At 37.8% G+C, this 18,204-nt stretch overlaps 1 protein-coding gene across 2 annotated transcripts in view; it reads left to right on the forward strand.

The window, feature by feature from the left end:
- The first annotated feature begins 524 nt into the window (after positions 1–524).
- SLC9A9 (solute carrier family 9 member A9) overlaps positions 525–18,204 on the forward strand; it is a 573,025-nt gene continuing 555,345 nt past the window's right edge. The window contains exon 1 of one of the 2 annotated variants that reach the window (XM_049629746.1): positions 525–1,714. In XM_049629746.1, coding sequence (XP_049485703.1) covers positions 1,540–1,714 — 175 coding nt within the window. In that variant the 5' untranslated portion in view covers positions 525–1,539. The remainder of the gene's footprint in view (positions 1,715–18,204) is intronic. The other variant, XM_049629747.1, reaches the window with a different exon arrangement.

Here is an 18,204-nt window from a genome sequence, read left to right on the forward strand (position 1 = left end):
TGTTAAAAGAACATCTGCAGCCCACATAAATACCCCCCACTGAGTTAAACTCAGAGAGGAAATCAGCTTCAAAAGTTGCAGAAGGCAAAGAAGCTGAAACAGCAGTTTTACAGTAAGTGGTTGAGAGACTTTCCTGTGGGTGAAACTGTTATTGAGGAGCTAGTTTCCAATATATTATGTTTGACCTCTAGCTTTTGGTGACAAGAGCTTTGGAGGATATATTTGGACTTTCTCTACTCAAGAAATCATTTACACTCTACACACTGAATGCCAATTCTGTTGAATGTGGGCATACTAAATGATTTATACTCCTGAGTTACAATAGTACCATGAAATGAGAAAAAACTCACTTAACCCATGAAATGAGAAAAAAAGTCACTGAACCCTTGGATGTATCTAATTGCACTATAGAACCAATAAGGCCAATAAATCATAGCAGTTGCTGAAAAATCAGCAGAGCCCCTGGTAGTAATATTGTCTTGAACTTTTCCAAAAAGCATAAAAATATGAATTCAAACAGAAACGGCCTGCCAAATGGAAGGTGAGCTGAAGAATCATCACTGTTATGGTCTAAGTCTTGTGATTTTTGGAGCCTTTGTTGCTGGTGGCAGACTATTCCTCAGTGACCTCACCACATTGTTTTGCCACAGGACAGAGGAAGTTTGTGATCTATGGCATATTTCTGTGGGTCCTGGATGTCTGGACCAGAAGCTCTATAAAGAGAAATCCATGTATGTAGTATTGCTGAGGATGGCTATATGGTTTCTTCCTTCAAAGATATGTGTTTAGCGTCTTTTCTTTTTTGACTTAACATATCCAAACAGCACAGCTGTAGAGATGGGGACAGGATTTTCTCTGTGTCTTTTGCTTTCATTTATTCTTGGTAAAAGGGAGCAGTTTAAATGCTGCACTTGTGACTACCAGTTATATAAAGCCATAGAGAAGGAGGGGGAGTCATATACTAAATTCTTTTTTCATTCTCACCTTAAAACAAAATTCCTGTGAAATCATATTAGGTCAAATCAGAGCCATCAATTAAACCCTGTCACATTGGTAGACTTTGGTTGGAGAGGTGAAATCTGGCGTGTGATTGAGGTTATGATTCGGAATTAGCTTTTTGAACTTAGAAAATGTTGCTGATGAAAGGTGATCTGTTTTATTCTTAATCTACAGTTCACCAGTTATGCAGTTTAAGGAGCTTGTTTGAAACAATAAGAATCATGACTCAAGATCTCAGAATGATGGCTTGCAGGTTTGTCCAACATGAGAGATAATTTCGTGGAATGGATTGTTTCAAGACCGTAAGAGTCCATGATGAAACTACACTCTGGAGTTTGAAAAGAGACAGGGCTGCTTTAAGAGAAACAGGAAGTTGTAACGAGAAGCCATCTGAATACTAAGGCAGAACGCTCATGAAGTAGCAACTTAAGTGGCAGTGTTTATTCTGAAATCTTCAGGCAGCTAGACTGTTTCAGGCAAATCTGGATAAAATAGTCCTTATCCAGGTTTTTGTCTAAGGAATTACGAGAAGACCAGAGAATGGAGAGACAGCAAAGGTTTATGTCAGAGAAGGATGAGTATCAGTTTCAACATCAGGGAGCAGTGGAGCTGCTTGTCTTTAATTTTTTGCTCATCCTTACCATTTTGACAATCTGGTTATTTAAAAATCATCGATTTCGCTTCTTGCATGAAACCGGAGGAGCAATGGTGTATGGTGAGTGCAGAAATTGTAGGATTGATGTGAAACTTGTTGCTTGGGCGTAATTAGAGACTTGTGCTCAGATGGCAAAGTATTGAAACTGGAGAAAATGTGCTGATTGAAGTGTCATTAGCTTGATGAAAGGTGCTGCAGCATAATGAATGCTCATCTCTTTCCAGATGAGCTGCTGAAATTTGCCCTGTCACAAGAGTAAATGTCATAGTCGTGTTCTCAGGCGGCACATAATGCAAGTCTGTTGACAGATGCGGGTCCATTGTCATGTGGGGAGTCCAACCGAGCAAACTGTTTGTTTTTGTAATGATAGATATTGGGAAGTCAGGACTCTGCAGTCACAAAGAGCAGCAATCTTTCACAGGAGGGACTGATGAGTTTTATAACGTTCTGGAAATAGCATTATTTAAAACTGTATGGAATGAATCGTCTTATGTCAACTAGTTTCAAGAAGGAAACTGGCAGAAACATACCCCACCCCTGCTATTGGAAAAACTGTATCCAAACCCATTTTAATTATATGGGCAATGTTTTATTTTCTTATACAAAAGTTTCCTTATGCAATACTTTTCATTTCTTAGCCTGATTTTACACTTTCTCATTTATAATTACTGTCATTTTTAATATTATATGCTATGTGCCTTTGGCGGGGAGTAGGGGGAAAGATCTGGAAAAGCATTTAATATTTTAAACTCCTGAAGTATTGCTCTTTCTGTACAATTTACCGTGTCATTCCTTTCAGAAAGTTTAGTAAAATGTGTAGAGATTATCCATGCTGTACTCTCATCTTTGAAAGTACAATGCAAGACACCAGTAGTTCTAAAACTTGCTATACTATTCTTATCTCAGCTTGGTAATGGATAGGAACTTTGAACACAATGAAAACAAGTGAAGCATTGCTATAATTCATAGCAAAAAATGTACTTTTATATTTTTCTTCCCTCATTTTGGAAGTCTTAAAGCCTTTTATATCCCTGAGGTTCAGGGCACAGGATCAATTTTATATGCTAACCATGTGATGTTGTGATGATAATAATGTACAGTCATGATTTGAGACTGTAAGAAATTCTATGCCTAAACTAGATTCCATGGTGAGATACTTGAGCTAGGAACTAAAAGTTATAGGCTAAGCAGTATATTTTCTTTCAGGAGACTGATGTGCTGATCCCTTCCGAGCACAGAGTTAAATTCTTTTGTACTGAGGGTCTTAAAGCAAAAAACAACACTTTCATTTGAGGGGAAAACACAATCAGGTTGAAGAAAATGTCAAACAGAAAGGAAGTGGTTCTGTCAGGTGTAAAGCCCGAGGTACCAGTCATTTGCTTTTCTCCATCAACAGTGAACCATGATCTTTCTCTTGACTTGGCTAATAAATAACCAAAGAGGATATGGGATGTAATCTGAGAAGCCAGAAACAATGTAATTCTTGGCATTAAATTAAAGGGCTATATATGGTTTTGCATAACAACACAGATTTTTAAATTATAAACCTTTATTAGAAGATTTCTTCACGGCACTGAATACGGTTAAACTATGACTCATTTTACCAATTTCAGCTAATCCATGATGGATACATTCTTTTGTAAACATTTGATTAAATTTTGATGATTTATTAAAATTCAACCATAGTTTGTACTCATAATATATAAGTGCAACTTTTACTTTTGAGCCTGAAAAAGTCCCAGATTACCTTTACTTCTTAAAAACTTCATGAAATACTTTCAAGTTGAGGTTGAAATCATAAAATATTAGTGTATTGCAGAATGGTTCAGATAGCGTTTCTTTAAATTGCTATTCTTAAGGCTTGTGGTTTATAAGAGTGGGATTAAGTTGTCTGATTTCCATTCCTCTGAATTTTTTATATGTAAGTTATTGAAAGCGAATTCTGAAACAATGCAAAGTAAAATGATTATAAAAAGTATGAAAACATGCATATGTATGCATAACTATTCCTTTACTAAAATTTTGAGTATCCTTGAGTTATCTTAAACTATATAAATGAATGAAAATACTTTCATTTTAGTGTTATTTTTTTGTTGTTGGTAAAGAATTATAATTGTTGAAATTTAAGGGGATCATAGAGGTTATCTTCTCCAGCCCCCTCATTATACAGAGGAAGAAACTAAATCTCAGAGCAGTGAACTAACTTCCCCAAAACTGAACAGTCATTCATAGCAAGGTCCATGTGCTTTTATACATACACATGTCTATAAAGTTGGCTCCTGTTCATCATTATATCTAAACTGTTTATTGGGGACTTTCTATCAGTGATAAAATAGTCTGAAACTACAACAGAGGAACAAGATTGGACATTCTAATAAACACGTTTAAATGAGAAGGGGAAAGGAAATGCCAAGTGAATGAAGTACCCAATGCCTATAAATGAATTTGAAATTCACAAGTTGGGAAGGAGTCTTAGAGATCATAATTCCAACATCTTAATTTCACAGACAAGGAAAGGAAAACTTAGCTAGGTGAAGGTCATGTAATTAGCTGCTGAGTTGGGATTCAACCTCCATCTCTACTAAGACATTCTGCCTTTCTGCTGGTTATTCTGATGAAATGTGTCAAATATCCTTTAGAAGAAAGATTAGATGTTAATGCATTTTATCAGTAGATCAGGAATCCAACTTAAAAATTCTAAGGAGCAGGGGCTTAGGAAATGAGCAGTTCAAGAAAAATGAGGGGAAAAGTTATCAAATAGAACATTTAATTGCTCTCTTATAGTTATTGATAGAAACAATTTCCAAGTTGTTAACCTTAAAATATCCTATGAGGGGTTGTGGAGGCCAAGAAAAATCATGTGTTGTGTTCAGTTTGATTCTGTGTTCATTGGAGATCAGTCTGATACTCCCAACTACAAATAATCTATTATATGAAAAATATCTTCTTTTTTTGACATTAAGGGTCCTAGGATGCTTTTAAAAATCAGTAACAGCATTATAACCATATTTTTGCTTCATGAGGAACAGTAATGGGTAATTGTGCTTCATGACATTCTGCGCTCTCATTATTTCAAAATTTAAGGATTGAAATCTATAACTGGTTTATATCTTAAGCCATGATGATAGTCATTTAAATTGGACTAATAGCTTAAATGACTATTAATGGCCAAAATATTGACTGACAGCAGCTGGTGCACTTAGTGCTGCTCACTTAGGGCCCTGCATCCCATGCTTATAGTTCGTAAAAGAAAAAAATCTCTCCTTATTCCCCGATAGCATTGAGAATTTCATTACACATCATTGGAGGCTCTCATACTTTATAGGACATTCATAATGCCATACCTTTGAGGGTTGGGATCTAAGCTTAGGGACAGAACAATTCAAACCTCTTAGAAGTCTATCTTTGATTTATGGCCTTCCAATATAAGGGACAGTCTCTGAACTCATGTGGAAATTTGCTCACTATTTAGCAGACAGAAGAGAAATTCCAAGAAATTCCAAGCCACAAAGTTTAGATTTTTATTTCATCAAACTATGCCATATTAAACTATGTAAACTATGTCTTATCATCTAACAGTATACTTAGCAATACAATAAGGTTAAATAATTTACTCAATAGCTTTTTTGTTTGTTTGAAATTTAAAGATAATACAGTTACATGTGAATCACTAAGGTTTTAAAAGCTATCTTTCTTAAAAAATCATAGGGCACTGGTTGGAAGTTCCTCAGGATAAAATTGTGCTGCTGAACATGATGGGGCTCCACCCTACTGATCCATTTTGCTCTGCTCCTGTCCAGCACTGACTCCTTGACTGCCAGGCCCATAGGAGTTGTTTACTGCCACTTTGCCCACTTTGCCCTCCTCCCCCTGCCTGGAAGGCTCTTCTGAGGTTTTGTACTTATTCAAATGTGGTATGCTTTAATGGAGAAAGCATTTGATTCTCTCTTGGGGATTTGGGTTTTTCAATCTTGATGACTTTTTTTTTTTTTTTTCCCCAGTAGCTAAATGCATTACTTTGGCCAAGTGACTTAATCTCTGGCCTTGTTTTTCATATCTGTAAAAAGAGGAAAAAATGAAAGCTCCCTTCCAGCTTCGAAAGTCCTTCAAAATTTAGGCAAAGACTAGCTTCAGCCTAGTCACTCCAACCAAACCAGTAGCTTTCTTTCCAGAACCCTACCAGCCTATAATGATATTCAGGCCTTTCTTCCAGACAGGATTTTAGTTAGTGTTATTATACCACTCTTAGTTCTTTTAGTCCTGCTCTGATTTTGTAAGGAGTGCTCATTAAATGCTATTGAATTCCCGTCAGAAAGGTAAGGAGAGCATGTTATACCATCAGAACAGGGAGAGCAGGTTGAGATTCAGGGGCTTATGGATGCATGTCATGTGAAAATCAGAGTGGTTCTGGTTTAATTTGAAGGGATCTGTAGGAAAGGTAATTAGGGTTAAGAGCCCAGTGAACTAAACTTGTTTTCCCTTTAGTGTAAAAAGGTTGACTTTAAGAAGCTTCAGAGATCAGGGCAAGATTTTCTGTGCGGTAAAGTGTTAGCCAAATAAATGTTGAAAAAATGAAAAAATTCAAGGCATATTGCTCTCTGTAGGTTTTCAAAAGTTGATTTTAAGAAAATAACCTCCTATACATTCTGTTGTGCTTCTGGATCTCTAAGGAGCTACAGAGGAAGCCCTGAGTGCAAACTATTATGATTCCTCAAAAGATTCCCCTCTCAGGGTATTAAAAGGTAATGAGTGTACACATCAAGAAAATGAATCTATGATTCAAACTGTTTACAGAGATATTATTATAGTCTAAATTGAATTAAAATTATATGGTTAAAGAAGTAGAAATATCAAGAACCAACATTTGTTAAACATCTATTACATCAAAATATAATAGTGAAAATAGCTAACACAAATAGCATTTACTATGTGAACTATTTTGTCATAAGGGCTTTACATGTGTTTACTCATTTAATCCTCACAACAGCCTTTTTTTAGATGCAGAAACTGAGACAACAAAAATCAAATAACTTGTCAAAGATCACATACCTATGATATGCCATAGCCAGGACTCAAACCTTGGTAGTTTGGCTCCATGCGACCACTGGGTATCACAAACCTGGGTGCGTTTGTATGTGCATGTGTGTGTGTTGGGGAGGAGGTATAACATTTTCATGTTACAAATGAGGAAACTGAGGTTCCTGGATGGCTCAAGCAATTAAGCCTCTGACTCTTGATTTTGGCTCAGGTCATGATTTCAGGATCATGGGATTGAGCCCCATGTCGGGTCCCATGCTCAGCTTGAGATTCTCTCTCTCTCATGCTCAGCTTGAGATTCTCTCTCTCTCTCTCACTGTTCCTTTCCCTGCTCATGCTCTCTCTTGAAAAAAGAAAGAAAGAAAGAAAGAAAGAAAGAAAGAAAGAAAGAAAGAAAGAAAGAAAGAAAAAGGAAAGAAGGAAAGGAGAGAAGAGAAAAGGAAAGAAAAGCAAAGCAAAGAGAAAAGAACATATAAGGAAACTGGCACATAGAGACATGAAGTGACTTGGTGGGAACCAACAGCAAGCTGAGCTTCTTTAAGCCCAGGACCATAAAACCCATACTCTTTCACACATTTAGCTCTAGAAGGCTTCCTTCCTTTATTTATTTATTTATTATTTATTTATTTATTTATTTATTTATTTGAATTTCATTTTAATTGTTTTTAATTTACATACAAATTAGTATATAGTGCAACAATGATTTCAGGAGTAGATTCTTTAGTGCCTCTTATCCATTGAGCCCATCCCCCCTTCCACAACCCCTCCAGTAACCCTCAGTTTGTTCTCCATATTTATGAGTCTCTTATGTTTTGTCCCCCTCTGTTTTTATATTATTTTTGTTTCCCTTCCCTTATGTTCATCTGTTTTGTCTCTTAATGTCCTCATATGAGTGAAGTCATATGATATTTGTCTTTCTCTGACTAATGTCACTTAGCATAATACCCTCCAGTTCCATCCATGTAGTTCCAAATGGCAAGATTTCATTCTTTTTGACTGCCGAGTAATACTCCATTGTACATATATACCACATCTTCTTTATCCATTCATCCATTGATGGACATTTGGGCTCTTTCCATACTTTGGCTATTGTTGATAGTGCTGCTATAAACATTGGAGGATTCATGTGTCCCTTCAAAACAGCATACCTGTATCCCTTGGATAAATGCTTAGTAGTGCAATTGCTGGATCGTAGGGTACTTTATTTTTAGTTTTTTGAGGAACCTCCATACTGTTTTCCAGAGTGGCTGCACCAGCTTACATTCCCACCAACAATGCAAAAGAGATCCTTTTTCTCCACATCCTCACCAAAATTTGTTGTTGCCTGAATTGTTAATGTTAGTCATTCAGACAGGTGTAAGATGGTATCTCATTGTGGTTTTGATTTGTATTTCCTGGATGATGAGTGATGTTGAGCATTTTTTCATGTGTCCGTTGGCCATCTGGATGTCTTCTTTGGAGAAGTGTCTATTCATGTCTATTGCCTGTTTCTTCACTGGATTGCTTTCTGGGTGTAAAGTTTGATAAGTTCTTTATAGATTTTTTATACTAACTCTTTATCTGATACATCATTTGCAAATATCTTCTCCCATTCCATTGGTTGCCTTTTGGTTTTGCTGATTATTTCCTTTGATGTGCAGAAGCTTTTTATTTTGATGAGGTCCCAGTAGTTCATTTTTGCTTTTGTTTCCCTTGCCTCCGGAGATGTGTTGAGTAAGAAGTTGCTGTGGCCAAGATCAAAGAGGTTTTTGCCTGCTTTCTCCTAGAGGATTTTGATGGCTTCCTGTCTTACATTTAGGTCTGTCATCCATTTTGATTTTATTTTTGTGTCTGGTGTAAGAAAGTAGTCCAGGTTCATTCTTCTGTATGTTGCTGTCCAGTTTTCCCAGCACCACCTGCTGAAGAGACTGTGTTTATTCCATTGGATATTCTTTCCTGCTTTGTCAAAGATTAGTTGGCCATAGGTTTGTGGGTCCATTTCTGGGTTCTCTATTCTGTTCCATTGAGCTAAGTGTCTGTTCTTGTGCCAGTACCATACTGTCTTGATGATTACAACTTTGTAGTACAGCTTGAAGTCCAGAATTGTGATGCCTCCCATTTTGGTTTTCTTTTTCCAGATTGCTTTGGCTATTCGGGGTCTTTTCTGGTTCCATACAAATTTTCGGATTATTTGTTCTATCTCTGTGAAGAATACTGGTGTTATTTTGATAGGGATTGCATTGAATATGTAGATTGCTTTGGGTAGTATCGACATTTTAACAATATGTGTTCTTCCTATCCAGGAGTATGGAATCTTTATCCATTTTTTGTGTGTGTGTCTTCTTCAATTTCTTTCATAAGCTTTCTATAGTTTTCAGCATATATATTTTTCACCTCTTTGGTTAGATTTATTCCTAGGTATTTTATGGGTTTTGGTGCAACTGTAAACGGGATCGATTCCTTGAATTCTCTTTCTGTGGGTTCATTGTTGGTGTATAGGAATGCAACCTATTTCTGTGCATTGATTTTATATCCTGAAACTTTGCTGAATTCATGAATCAATTCTAGCAGTTTTTTGGTGGAATCTTTTGGGTTTTCCATATAGAATATTATGTCATCTGCAAAGAGTGAAAGTTTGACCTCCTCCTGGCTGATGTGGATGCCTTTTATTTCTTTGTGTTGCCTGATTGCAGAGGCTAAGACTTCCAATATTATGTTGAATAACAGTGGCGAGAGTGGACATCCCTGTCTTGTTCCCGACCTTAAGGGGAAAGCTGTCAGTTTTTCCCCATTGAGGATGATATTAGCGTTGGGTCATTCATATATGGCTTTTATGATCTCGAAGTATGCTCCCTCTATCCCTACTTTCTTGAGGGTTTTTATCAAGAAAGGATACTGTATTTTGTCTAATGCTTCCTCTGCATCTCTTGAAAGGATCATATGGTTCTTGTCCTTTCTTTTATTGATGTGATGGATCACATTAATTGTTTTGTGGATATTGAACCAGCCTTGCATCCCAGGTATAAATCCCACTTGGTTGTGGTGAATAATTTTTATAATGTATTGTTAGAGCCAGTTGGCTAATATCTTGTTGAGTATTTTTGCATCCATGTTCATCAAGGAAATTGGTCTATAGTTCTTGTTTCTAGCGGGGTCTCTGTCTGGTTTTGGAATCAAGGTAATGCTGGCTTCATAGACAGAGTTTGAAAGTTTTCCTTCCATTTCTATTTTTTGGAACAGCTTCAAGAGAATAGGTGTTAACTCTTCCTTAAATGTTTGGTAGAATTCCCCTGGAAAGCCATATGGCCCTGGACTGTTGTTTTTTGGGAGATTTTTGATTACTAATTTGATTTCCTTACTGGTTATGGGTCTGTTCAAATTTTCTATTTCTTCCTATTTCAGTTTTGGTAGTGTATATGTTTCTAGGAATTTGTTCATTTCTTCTAGACTACCCATTTTATTGGCATATAATTGCTCATAACATTCTCTTATTATTGTTTTCATTTCTGTTGTGTTGGTTGTGATCTCTCCTCTTTCACTCTTGATTTTATTTATTTGGGTCCTTTCTTTTTTCTTTTTGATCAAACTGCCTAGTAGTTTATCAATTTTGTTAATTCTTTCTAAGAACCAGCTTCTGGTTTCATTAACCTGCTCTGTGTTTTGTTTTTGTTTTTGTTTTTGTTTTTGTTTTTGTTTTTGTTTTGATAGCATTAATTTCTGCCCTAATCTTTATTATTTTCTGTCTCTTCTGTTTTTGGCTTTTATTTACTGTTCTTTTTCCAGCTCCTTAAGGTATAAGGTTAGGTTGTGTATCTGAGATCTTTCTTCCTTCTTTAGGAATGCCTGGATTGCTATATACTTCCTCTTATGACCGCCTTTCCTTCATCCCAGAGGTTTTGGGTTGTGGTGTTATCATTTTCATTGGCTTCCATATACTTTTTAATTGCCTCTTTAACTTCTTGGTTAGCCCATTCATTCTTTAGTAGGATGTTCTTTAGTCTCCAAGTATTTGTTACCTTTCCAAATTTTTTCTTGTGGTTGATTTTGAGTTTCATAATATTGTGGTCTGAAAATATGCATGGTATGATCTCGATCTTTTTGTACTTGCCGAGGGCTGCTTTGTGTCCCAGTATGTCGTCTATTCTGGAGAATGTTCCATGTTCACTGGAGAAGAATGTATATTCTGCTGCTTTAGGATGAAATGTTCTGAATATATCTGTTAAGTCCCTCTGGTCCAGTGTGTCATTCACAGCCATTGTTTCCTTGGTGATTTGTTGATTGGATGATCAACAAATTGCTGTGAGTGGGGTGTTGAAGTCTCCTACTATTATGGTATTACTATCGATGAGTTTCTTAATGCTTGTGATTAATTGATTTATATATTTGGGTGCTGTCAGATTTGTCGCATAAATTTTTCCAATTGTTAGGTCTTCTTGGTGGATAGACCCCTTGATTATGATATAATGCCCTTCTACATCTCTTGAAACAGTCTTTATTTTAAAGTCTAGATTGTCTGCTATAAGTATGGCTACTCTGGCTTTCTTTTGTTGACCATTAGCATGATAGATGGTTCTCCATCCCCTTATTTTCAATCTGAAGGTGTCTTTAGGTCTCAAGTGGGTCTCTTGTAAACAACATATAGATGGATCTTGTTTTCTTATCCATTCTGTTACCCTATATCTTTTGACTGAAGCATTGAGCCCATTGATGTTTACAGTGAGTACTGAAAGATATGAATTTTTTGCCTTAATGATTCTTGTAGAGTTGGAGTTTCTGGTGGTGTTCTCTGGTCCTTTCTAATCTTTGTTGCTTTTGGTGTTTGTTTGTTTATTTATATTTTCATCTCTTCTCCCCTCAGAGAGCCCCCCCCCCCTTTAAAATTTCTTGCAGGGCTGGTTTAGTGGTCACAAACTCCTTTAATTTCTGTTTGGGAAACTTTTTCTCTCTCCTTCTATTTTGAATGGCAGCCTTGCTGGAGAAAGAATTATTGGCTGCTTATTTTTCTGATTCAACACACTGAATATATCCTGCCACTCCTTTCTGGCCTGCCAAGTTTCTGTGGATAGGTCTGCTGCAAACCTGATCTGTCTTCCCTTGTAGGTTAGGGACTTTTTTTCCCTTACTGCTTTCATGATTCTCTCCTTGCCTGAGTATTTTGTGAATTTGACTATGATATGCCTTGTTGATGGTCAGTTTTTGTTGACTCTAATGGGGGTCCTCTGTGGTTCTTGGATTTTGATGTCTGTGTCTTTCCCCAGGTTAGGAAAGTTTTCCGCTATGATTTGTTCACATAACCCTTCTACCCCTATTTCTCTCTCTTCTTCTTCTGGGACCCCTGTGATTCTGATGTTGTTCCTTTTTAATGAGTCACTGATTTCTCTAGTTCTTAAATCATGCTCTTTTGCCTTAATCTCCCTCTTTTTTTCTGCTTCACTATTCTCCATAAGTTTGTCCTCTATATTGCTGATTCTCTGTTCTGCCTCATCCATCCTTCCCACTGCAGCATCCACCTGTAATTGCAGCTCAGTTATAGCATTTTTTATTTCATCCTGACTAGTTTTTTTTTCTTTTATCTCTGCAGAAAGGGACTCTAATCTATTTTTGACACCAGCTAGTATTCTTATTATCGTGATTCTAAACTCTGGTTCAGACATTTTGCTTGTATCTGTGTTGGTTAAATCCCTGGCTGTTGTTTCTTTGTGCTCTTTCTTTTGGGGTGAATTCCTTCGTTTTGTCATTTTTAAGGGAGAAAATGAATTAATGAGTTAGAAAAATTAAAATTAAAAAAAATTAAATTTTAAAAAATATTAAAATTAAAAAATTAAAAACACACACAGAAAAATATCGAGTAAATGATGCTAGATCCTAGGTGTGTTTTGGTCTGGGTGTTGAAAGTGGTTTGATAGATTAGAGAAAAAAGGGGGAAAAAGAAAAAGAAAGAAAATAAAAGGAAATCGTTTGAGACTGAAAAAATGAATACACTGACATAGACAAAAATGAAATGATGGAAGTAAAATAGAATTTGAAAAAATTTACACAAAAGTAAAGAATATAGTAGAAAAAGTGCAAAGAAAAATATTTTTAATAAAAATTAAAAATAAAAATGAATTTTTTCTCTCTGTGTTCAAGAAAAAGAAAAGAAATGAAAAAAAGAAAAAGAAAAAAAGAAAATCATTTGAAAATTTGAAAAAGTGAATACACTGAAGGAGACTAAAATAAAATGATGGAAGTAAAATAGAATTTGCAAAATTTACAAAAAAGTTTAAAATATGGTAAAACATTAAAGAAAAATATTTTTAATAAAAATTGAAAATAAAAATGAATTTTTTCTGCTTCCGTATTCAAGAAAAAGAAGTGAAAAAGAGAAAAAAAGTGGATAGACCTGCTAACAGATTGAAATAGGACTGAAATTACTTCGTTTTCCTCTAAAAGTTAGACTATAAAGTGCTTTATAGTCCATAAACTAAGTAGGCAGTGAGACTTGTTTTCTTGAAGTGCCAGGTTGGCCCAGTTGGGCGGGGCTTAGTATAATGGCTCCATTCTCCACTACATGGCGCTGCTAGCCTGCTGAGGTGGATTGTTGTGGTGCACGTAGGTGCGTATGCACATGCGCGGGAGTGGTGAAAATGACGTCACCCAGCTGCCCAGTCTCTAGTATTGGAACTCTGTTTCCCCCGTCAACAATCGTGCACCCATCCTCTGTCTTCAGCTGTGGTCCACTCCCCGCTTTTTCACTGTCCGTGACCAGGCCCCAGGCAGTACCTCTCTCCCCAGTTTTGTCTCAGATGCGGCTATTTTCCCCAGCCCCTTACTTCTGAAAGACTGCAGCTTTGACCCCATCGACCCCTCTGTGGGAGGGTCTCACCGAGCAACAGCCAAATGAGCAATGGCTGAATGCTTGCTGCACCCAGGAACGCCTGCTGGACCCTGCTGCTGTCGGTGCCCCGGGTCTGCGGCCAGGTGCCAGCCCGCCCCAGAAAAAGTTCGCGAGATAGTGTAGCAGCAGTGTTTCAGGATTATGGAAAATCACAACACACATCTGGCACCAGCCTTCACCCTTAACGACCTTGTTCCAGCACCATGAATGTGGCCATTTTCTGGGGTCTGCTGGGCCCAGGTTGCCTCACAGCCTCTATCAAATGTACTTCCTGCAGTGGAATTGCTTTTCCCCATGTGGCCCCAGAACCTCCCGGACCCCACTCTGTTCCTGGGGATTCTCCCTTCCCACCAGAGCACTGCCAGGTATCGAGCTGCAGAGTTGGGTGACTTTGTGCTCCCCTTGTTTACAGTCTTAATGGAATTTAAACCCTCTCCTTTCTCCCTTTTTAGTTTAGTCCCTGCGGCTGTTTCCAATTTTCCACTCTCTCTCCAGCTGCTTTGGGGGAGGGGTGCTTTTCACATATTCTCTCCCCACCCCCATCTCCATTCTCTCTCCGCCCCCAAAAGTGGCTCCCTCCCCACCGTGGCTTCTCGCTCCCCAAGTTCACCTCTCTGTGCTGCATACCTCCTGAATTCTGTGGTTCAGGTTGTGCAGATTGTTGTGTTAATCCTCCAATCAGTTTTCTAGGCGTGTAGGATGGTTTAGTGTTGGTCTGGCTGTATATCATGGATACGAGACACACAAAAAACTTCCATGCTGTTCCATCGTCTTGCCCTCCCCCCGCCCCAGAGTTTCTATTATTTAATAAATGTCTACTCTGTGCCAGGTGATGGTATCTTAGAAAGTTTACAGAAGAAAGATAGAGACTGAGGTATCTTAAGTATAAATATTATTGCTAATCCTCAGGACATCCATGCAAAATACAATGATCTTCATTCAGTTTGCATATAAGGGAAAAGAAATTCCAAAAATTTACAACTTTGGCTAAGGCTGCACAGAATAATTGGCAAAAACACCACCTTGAAAGCTTCTGCTGTTGATAAGTAGTCAGGAGTGGGGAAATGAGGCAAGTAGTTAAGTTTTTCTTTTACCTTAAGGCCTCAGAAATGTTATCCTGTCATAGCATAAAGCCCAGCATGGGAAATTCAATAGGAGCAATATTGTGAAAGTACATCCATGCCAAGAAGCTGGGTTAAACTGTCCCACAGAGAGTGATGAGGCTGACTTGGAAACACCTGCCCCAGCATCAGGGAAAGCAGTGTTACAAGTCCACACTTATGCTTGTTTTAAATATCTGTGGTTGTCAGAATGGGTGGGGAAAGTTTCTGTAAGTGCCTTATTCATATGAATCATACAAAATGGCTTTCATCATATGTTAGTTTAATTGACTTGAATTTTTGGAAGAGACTGAAGGTAGAATCTTTAATTATGCCTCTGGGCTCTCTATGCTCTATGAAACCTGTGTGCATGAGCATGAGGTGGTTTGGACTTTGACAGAGTTCTAGGACTGTGATGGCACTCATAATGGTGGGAATTATTTGTTGTCTTGTACTACAGTGCTTCTCACAGCATCAGCATCACCTGAGAACTTTTTAGAAATGCAAGAATGTGGGCCTCAACCCAGACCCACTACTGAGTAGGAAACTTGGGGCAGAGTCCAGCAGTCTGTGTTTAACAAAGCTTCCAGAGACTTCTGATACTTCTAAAGTTTCAGAACTAGGAAAATAAAGTTCAGTATGTGGTTCCTAGTTTTGTATCCTTTACTTTCTTCTCTTTTCTCTTCCTCACTACATTACTATCCTGTGATGAAAAGGAGGGCTGGGAGAAAATCTTCACTTATTAGAGAGTTCCCCACCCCCCTCTGCTTTTTCACTATTTATATCTGTTTATGTTTCCCCTTCTGGTTTTACAGAAAACAAAAACAAAACAAAAAAATAGACTGTTTTGTGTAAACATTATAAATAATTTTGTTTTAGTATGTGGCTAGTTACATATCTATATTTCTTCTGTAAATCTCCTAAGATGCTTGCAGCAAAAGGTTTGAGCTATATATAAGCTGGTGGCTGAGATAGTTTCTAGAGAAAAGTTGTCTATAATCCTATGTTGAGAACCCCAGAGTGCTGTGAAATATGTAGTGTGTATCTCTGTGTATGTTGTGTGCATGTGTGTGTGCCTGTGTGCATTATTGGTATAAACCAAAGATGGAGAAAAACATTGGACACTTTGCTGTGGTAGAAGATCTGGTGGTTGTGTCTTTTTGTCATTTCCCATGTGACTCTAACCTGTGAGAAGACAGAACTTTGAATGAGGCTTCCTAAGGTAGGACAGTTCATGGACCCCTCCCACCTTGAAATATCATGGGGTACTCTTATTGGGTACTCTTACTTTTTTTACTCTTGCCTCAGACCTGTTCTGAAACCCTTATAGGATTTTTTTTCTTCACCAAAGCAAGTTGATAGTGAACCATCCCAAAGCAATAAATTGTGTCCCTTTTAGCAACACCCACACTTTCCTTAAGTCCTTTGAATTTAGAAGATTGGTGGGAGGGCAGAGAAGGAATGAAATCCCTAAATAATCAGAAGGCATTGCATATTTTTACTTTTGGTTCTATCTATGATTAATCTCAGTGTAAAACTAAACTGCTAAAAGGAAATGCATGCAGTATTTGATATGCAAACCCATATCATTTCTCTAAATCAGTGTTCTGATAACAATTTTGATAAGACTGAGTAGGGGTGAGATACATAACTATAAAGTAAAAATGTAAAAGTTGTGGAGATGACACTTTAATATATGTGAATACTATCTTGCACACAGTTAAATGGTGTCCACTGATTTGGCTTCCTTAGAATATTTGTCAGACCCTTTTCTTATTTCCACATTTTGAATCCCTAGTTCATATTTTTTGAATCTGGGTGACTGAAATAGTATCCCAGATTCCCTGCCTTAAAGAGTCTCACACTATAATAAAAAGTACTAATAATGGTAAACAATACTCTTCCTTGGGATTAATTTTATTACTGTCATCTTGACATTCCTGTACTCAAATTTCTTTGCTAAATTCTTCCTCACAGAAATATAAGACAAATTCTGATGTTAACTTCCTCTCCATGTCCCTACCATACCTTAATTTTCTTTTCTCCCTTAAGATGATTGTCTCCAAAGCTGTTACCTCTTCTGGAAACCACAGCAAATCTCTCTTCCAACAAGAATCTCTCATGGTTCTTTCTCAAGACTTTTTTTGCCAATCATCTCTCTTCTTGAACACCCTCTGTTATTTCTCAGGTGTGCTACAGCCCCTGATTTCAGTTGCCCTAGTCAGCCTTCCCAAACTGCTTGATATACCTGGTTAGCACTGTGGTCACTGATTTATGAATTCCTCTTTCTAGAAAGTCCTTGTCCTCTACTCTACCTGGAGATTTCCTATAAATCCTTAAGAATCTCCTAGGGGCACCTGGGTGGCTTAGTCGGTTAAGCGTCTGACTTCGGCTCAGGTCATGATCTTGTGGTTCGTGAGTTCGAGCCCCACATCGGGCTCTGTGCTGACAGCTCAGAGCCTGGAGCCTGCTTCGGATTCAGTGTCTCCCTCTCTTTCGGACCCTCCCCTGGTTGCACTCTGCCTCTCTATCTCTCTCAAAAATAAATAATAAACATTAAAAAATAATTTAAAAAAAGAATCTCCTATGTAAAGCTTTCCCTAATACTTTGGGGAAAGGAGTTAGTTGGTCTCTTCTTTAGGATTCCTTAGAACTTTGCTAGAACTTGTTTAAAAGAAAAGTTTATATATATTAAGATGCATGCAGTTGCTAATAACAGAAACCTTGACTGAAACAGACTTAAGCAACAAGGACATTTATTGCTCCCATGACTAGAACTCCAGAGAACAGTCTGCAAGGCCGGTTGATTCAGCAGCTCATTATTGTTATCAAGGACCCAGGTTCTTTCCTTTGCTCTGCTCTGCTATTCCCAGTCTGACTTTAACATCAGGTGAGGAGTAACGTGGGTATGGAATTCCTGGTATCTTAACCAGGCCCAATAATATTCTGAGGAATAAGAGAGCTCATTGTTCTTCTGTTTCTCTCTTAGGATATCAAAGCTTTTCTAAGAAGTTCCCTAGCTCCTCAGTCGGTTAAGCGTCCGGCTTCGGCTCAGGTCATGATCTCACGGTTCATGGGTTCGAGCCCCACGTCAGGCTCTGTGCTGACAGCTCAGAGCCTGGAGCCTGTTTCAGATTCTGTGTCTCCTTCTCTCTGTGACCCTCCCCCGTTCATGCTCTGTCTCTCTCTGTCTCAAAAATAAATAAACATTAAAAAAAAAAAACTTTAAAAAAAAAAAAAAAAAAGAAGTTCCCTAGCTAGCTTCCCTCCACTTTTTATTGACCAGAATAGAGTCACATGGCCATTGTAGTACCGATTATCAGCAAGGGGAAAGGGAACTCCCTTGGAGCTGAGGGAAAGGTCAACTTATCCTGAGTATATAGCTGTGGGAGGAGGGGTGGCTAGCTGTACAAATCAGGGCTTTTTTGGGAAAGAGGCAGGATGGATGCTGGGTTGGCAATCAATAGTATCTGATACACTAATCAAGTTGATATATAGTATTATATAGTTTAATGATTTATCTTCTTGTTTTAGTAAGGGGCAATGCCTCATTTATC

This window comes from Panthera uncia, chromosome C2, assembly GCF_023721935.1.
Source record: "Panthera uncia isolate 11264 chromosome C2, Puncia_PCG_1.0, whole genome shotgun sequence".
In the NCBI taxonomy this organism is placed as follows: Eukaryota; Metazoa; Chordata; class Mammalia; order Carnivora; family Felidae; genus Panthera; species Panthera uncia.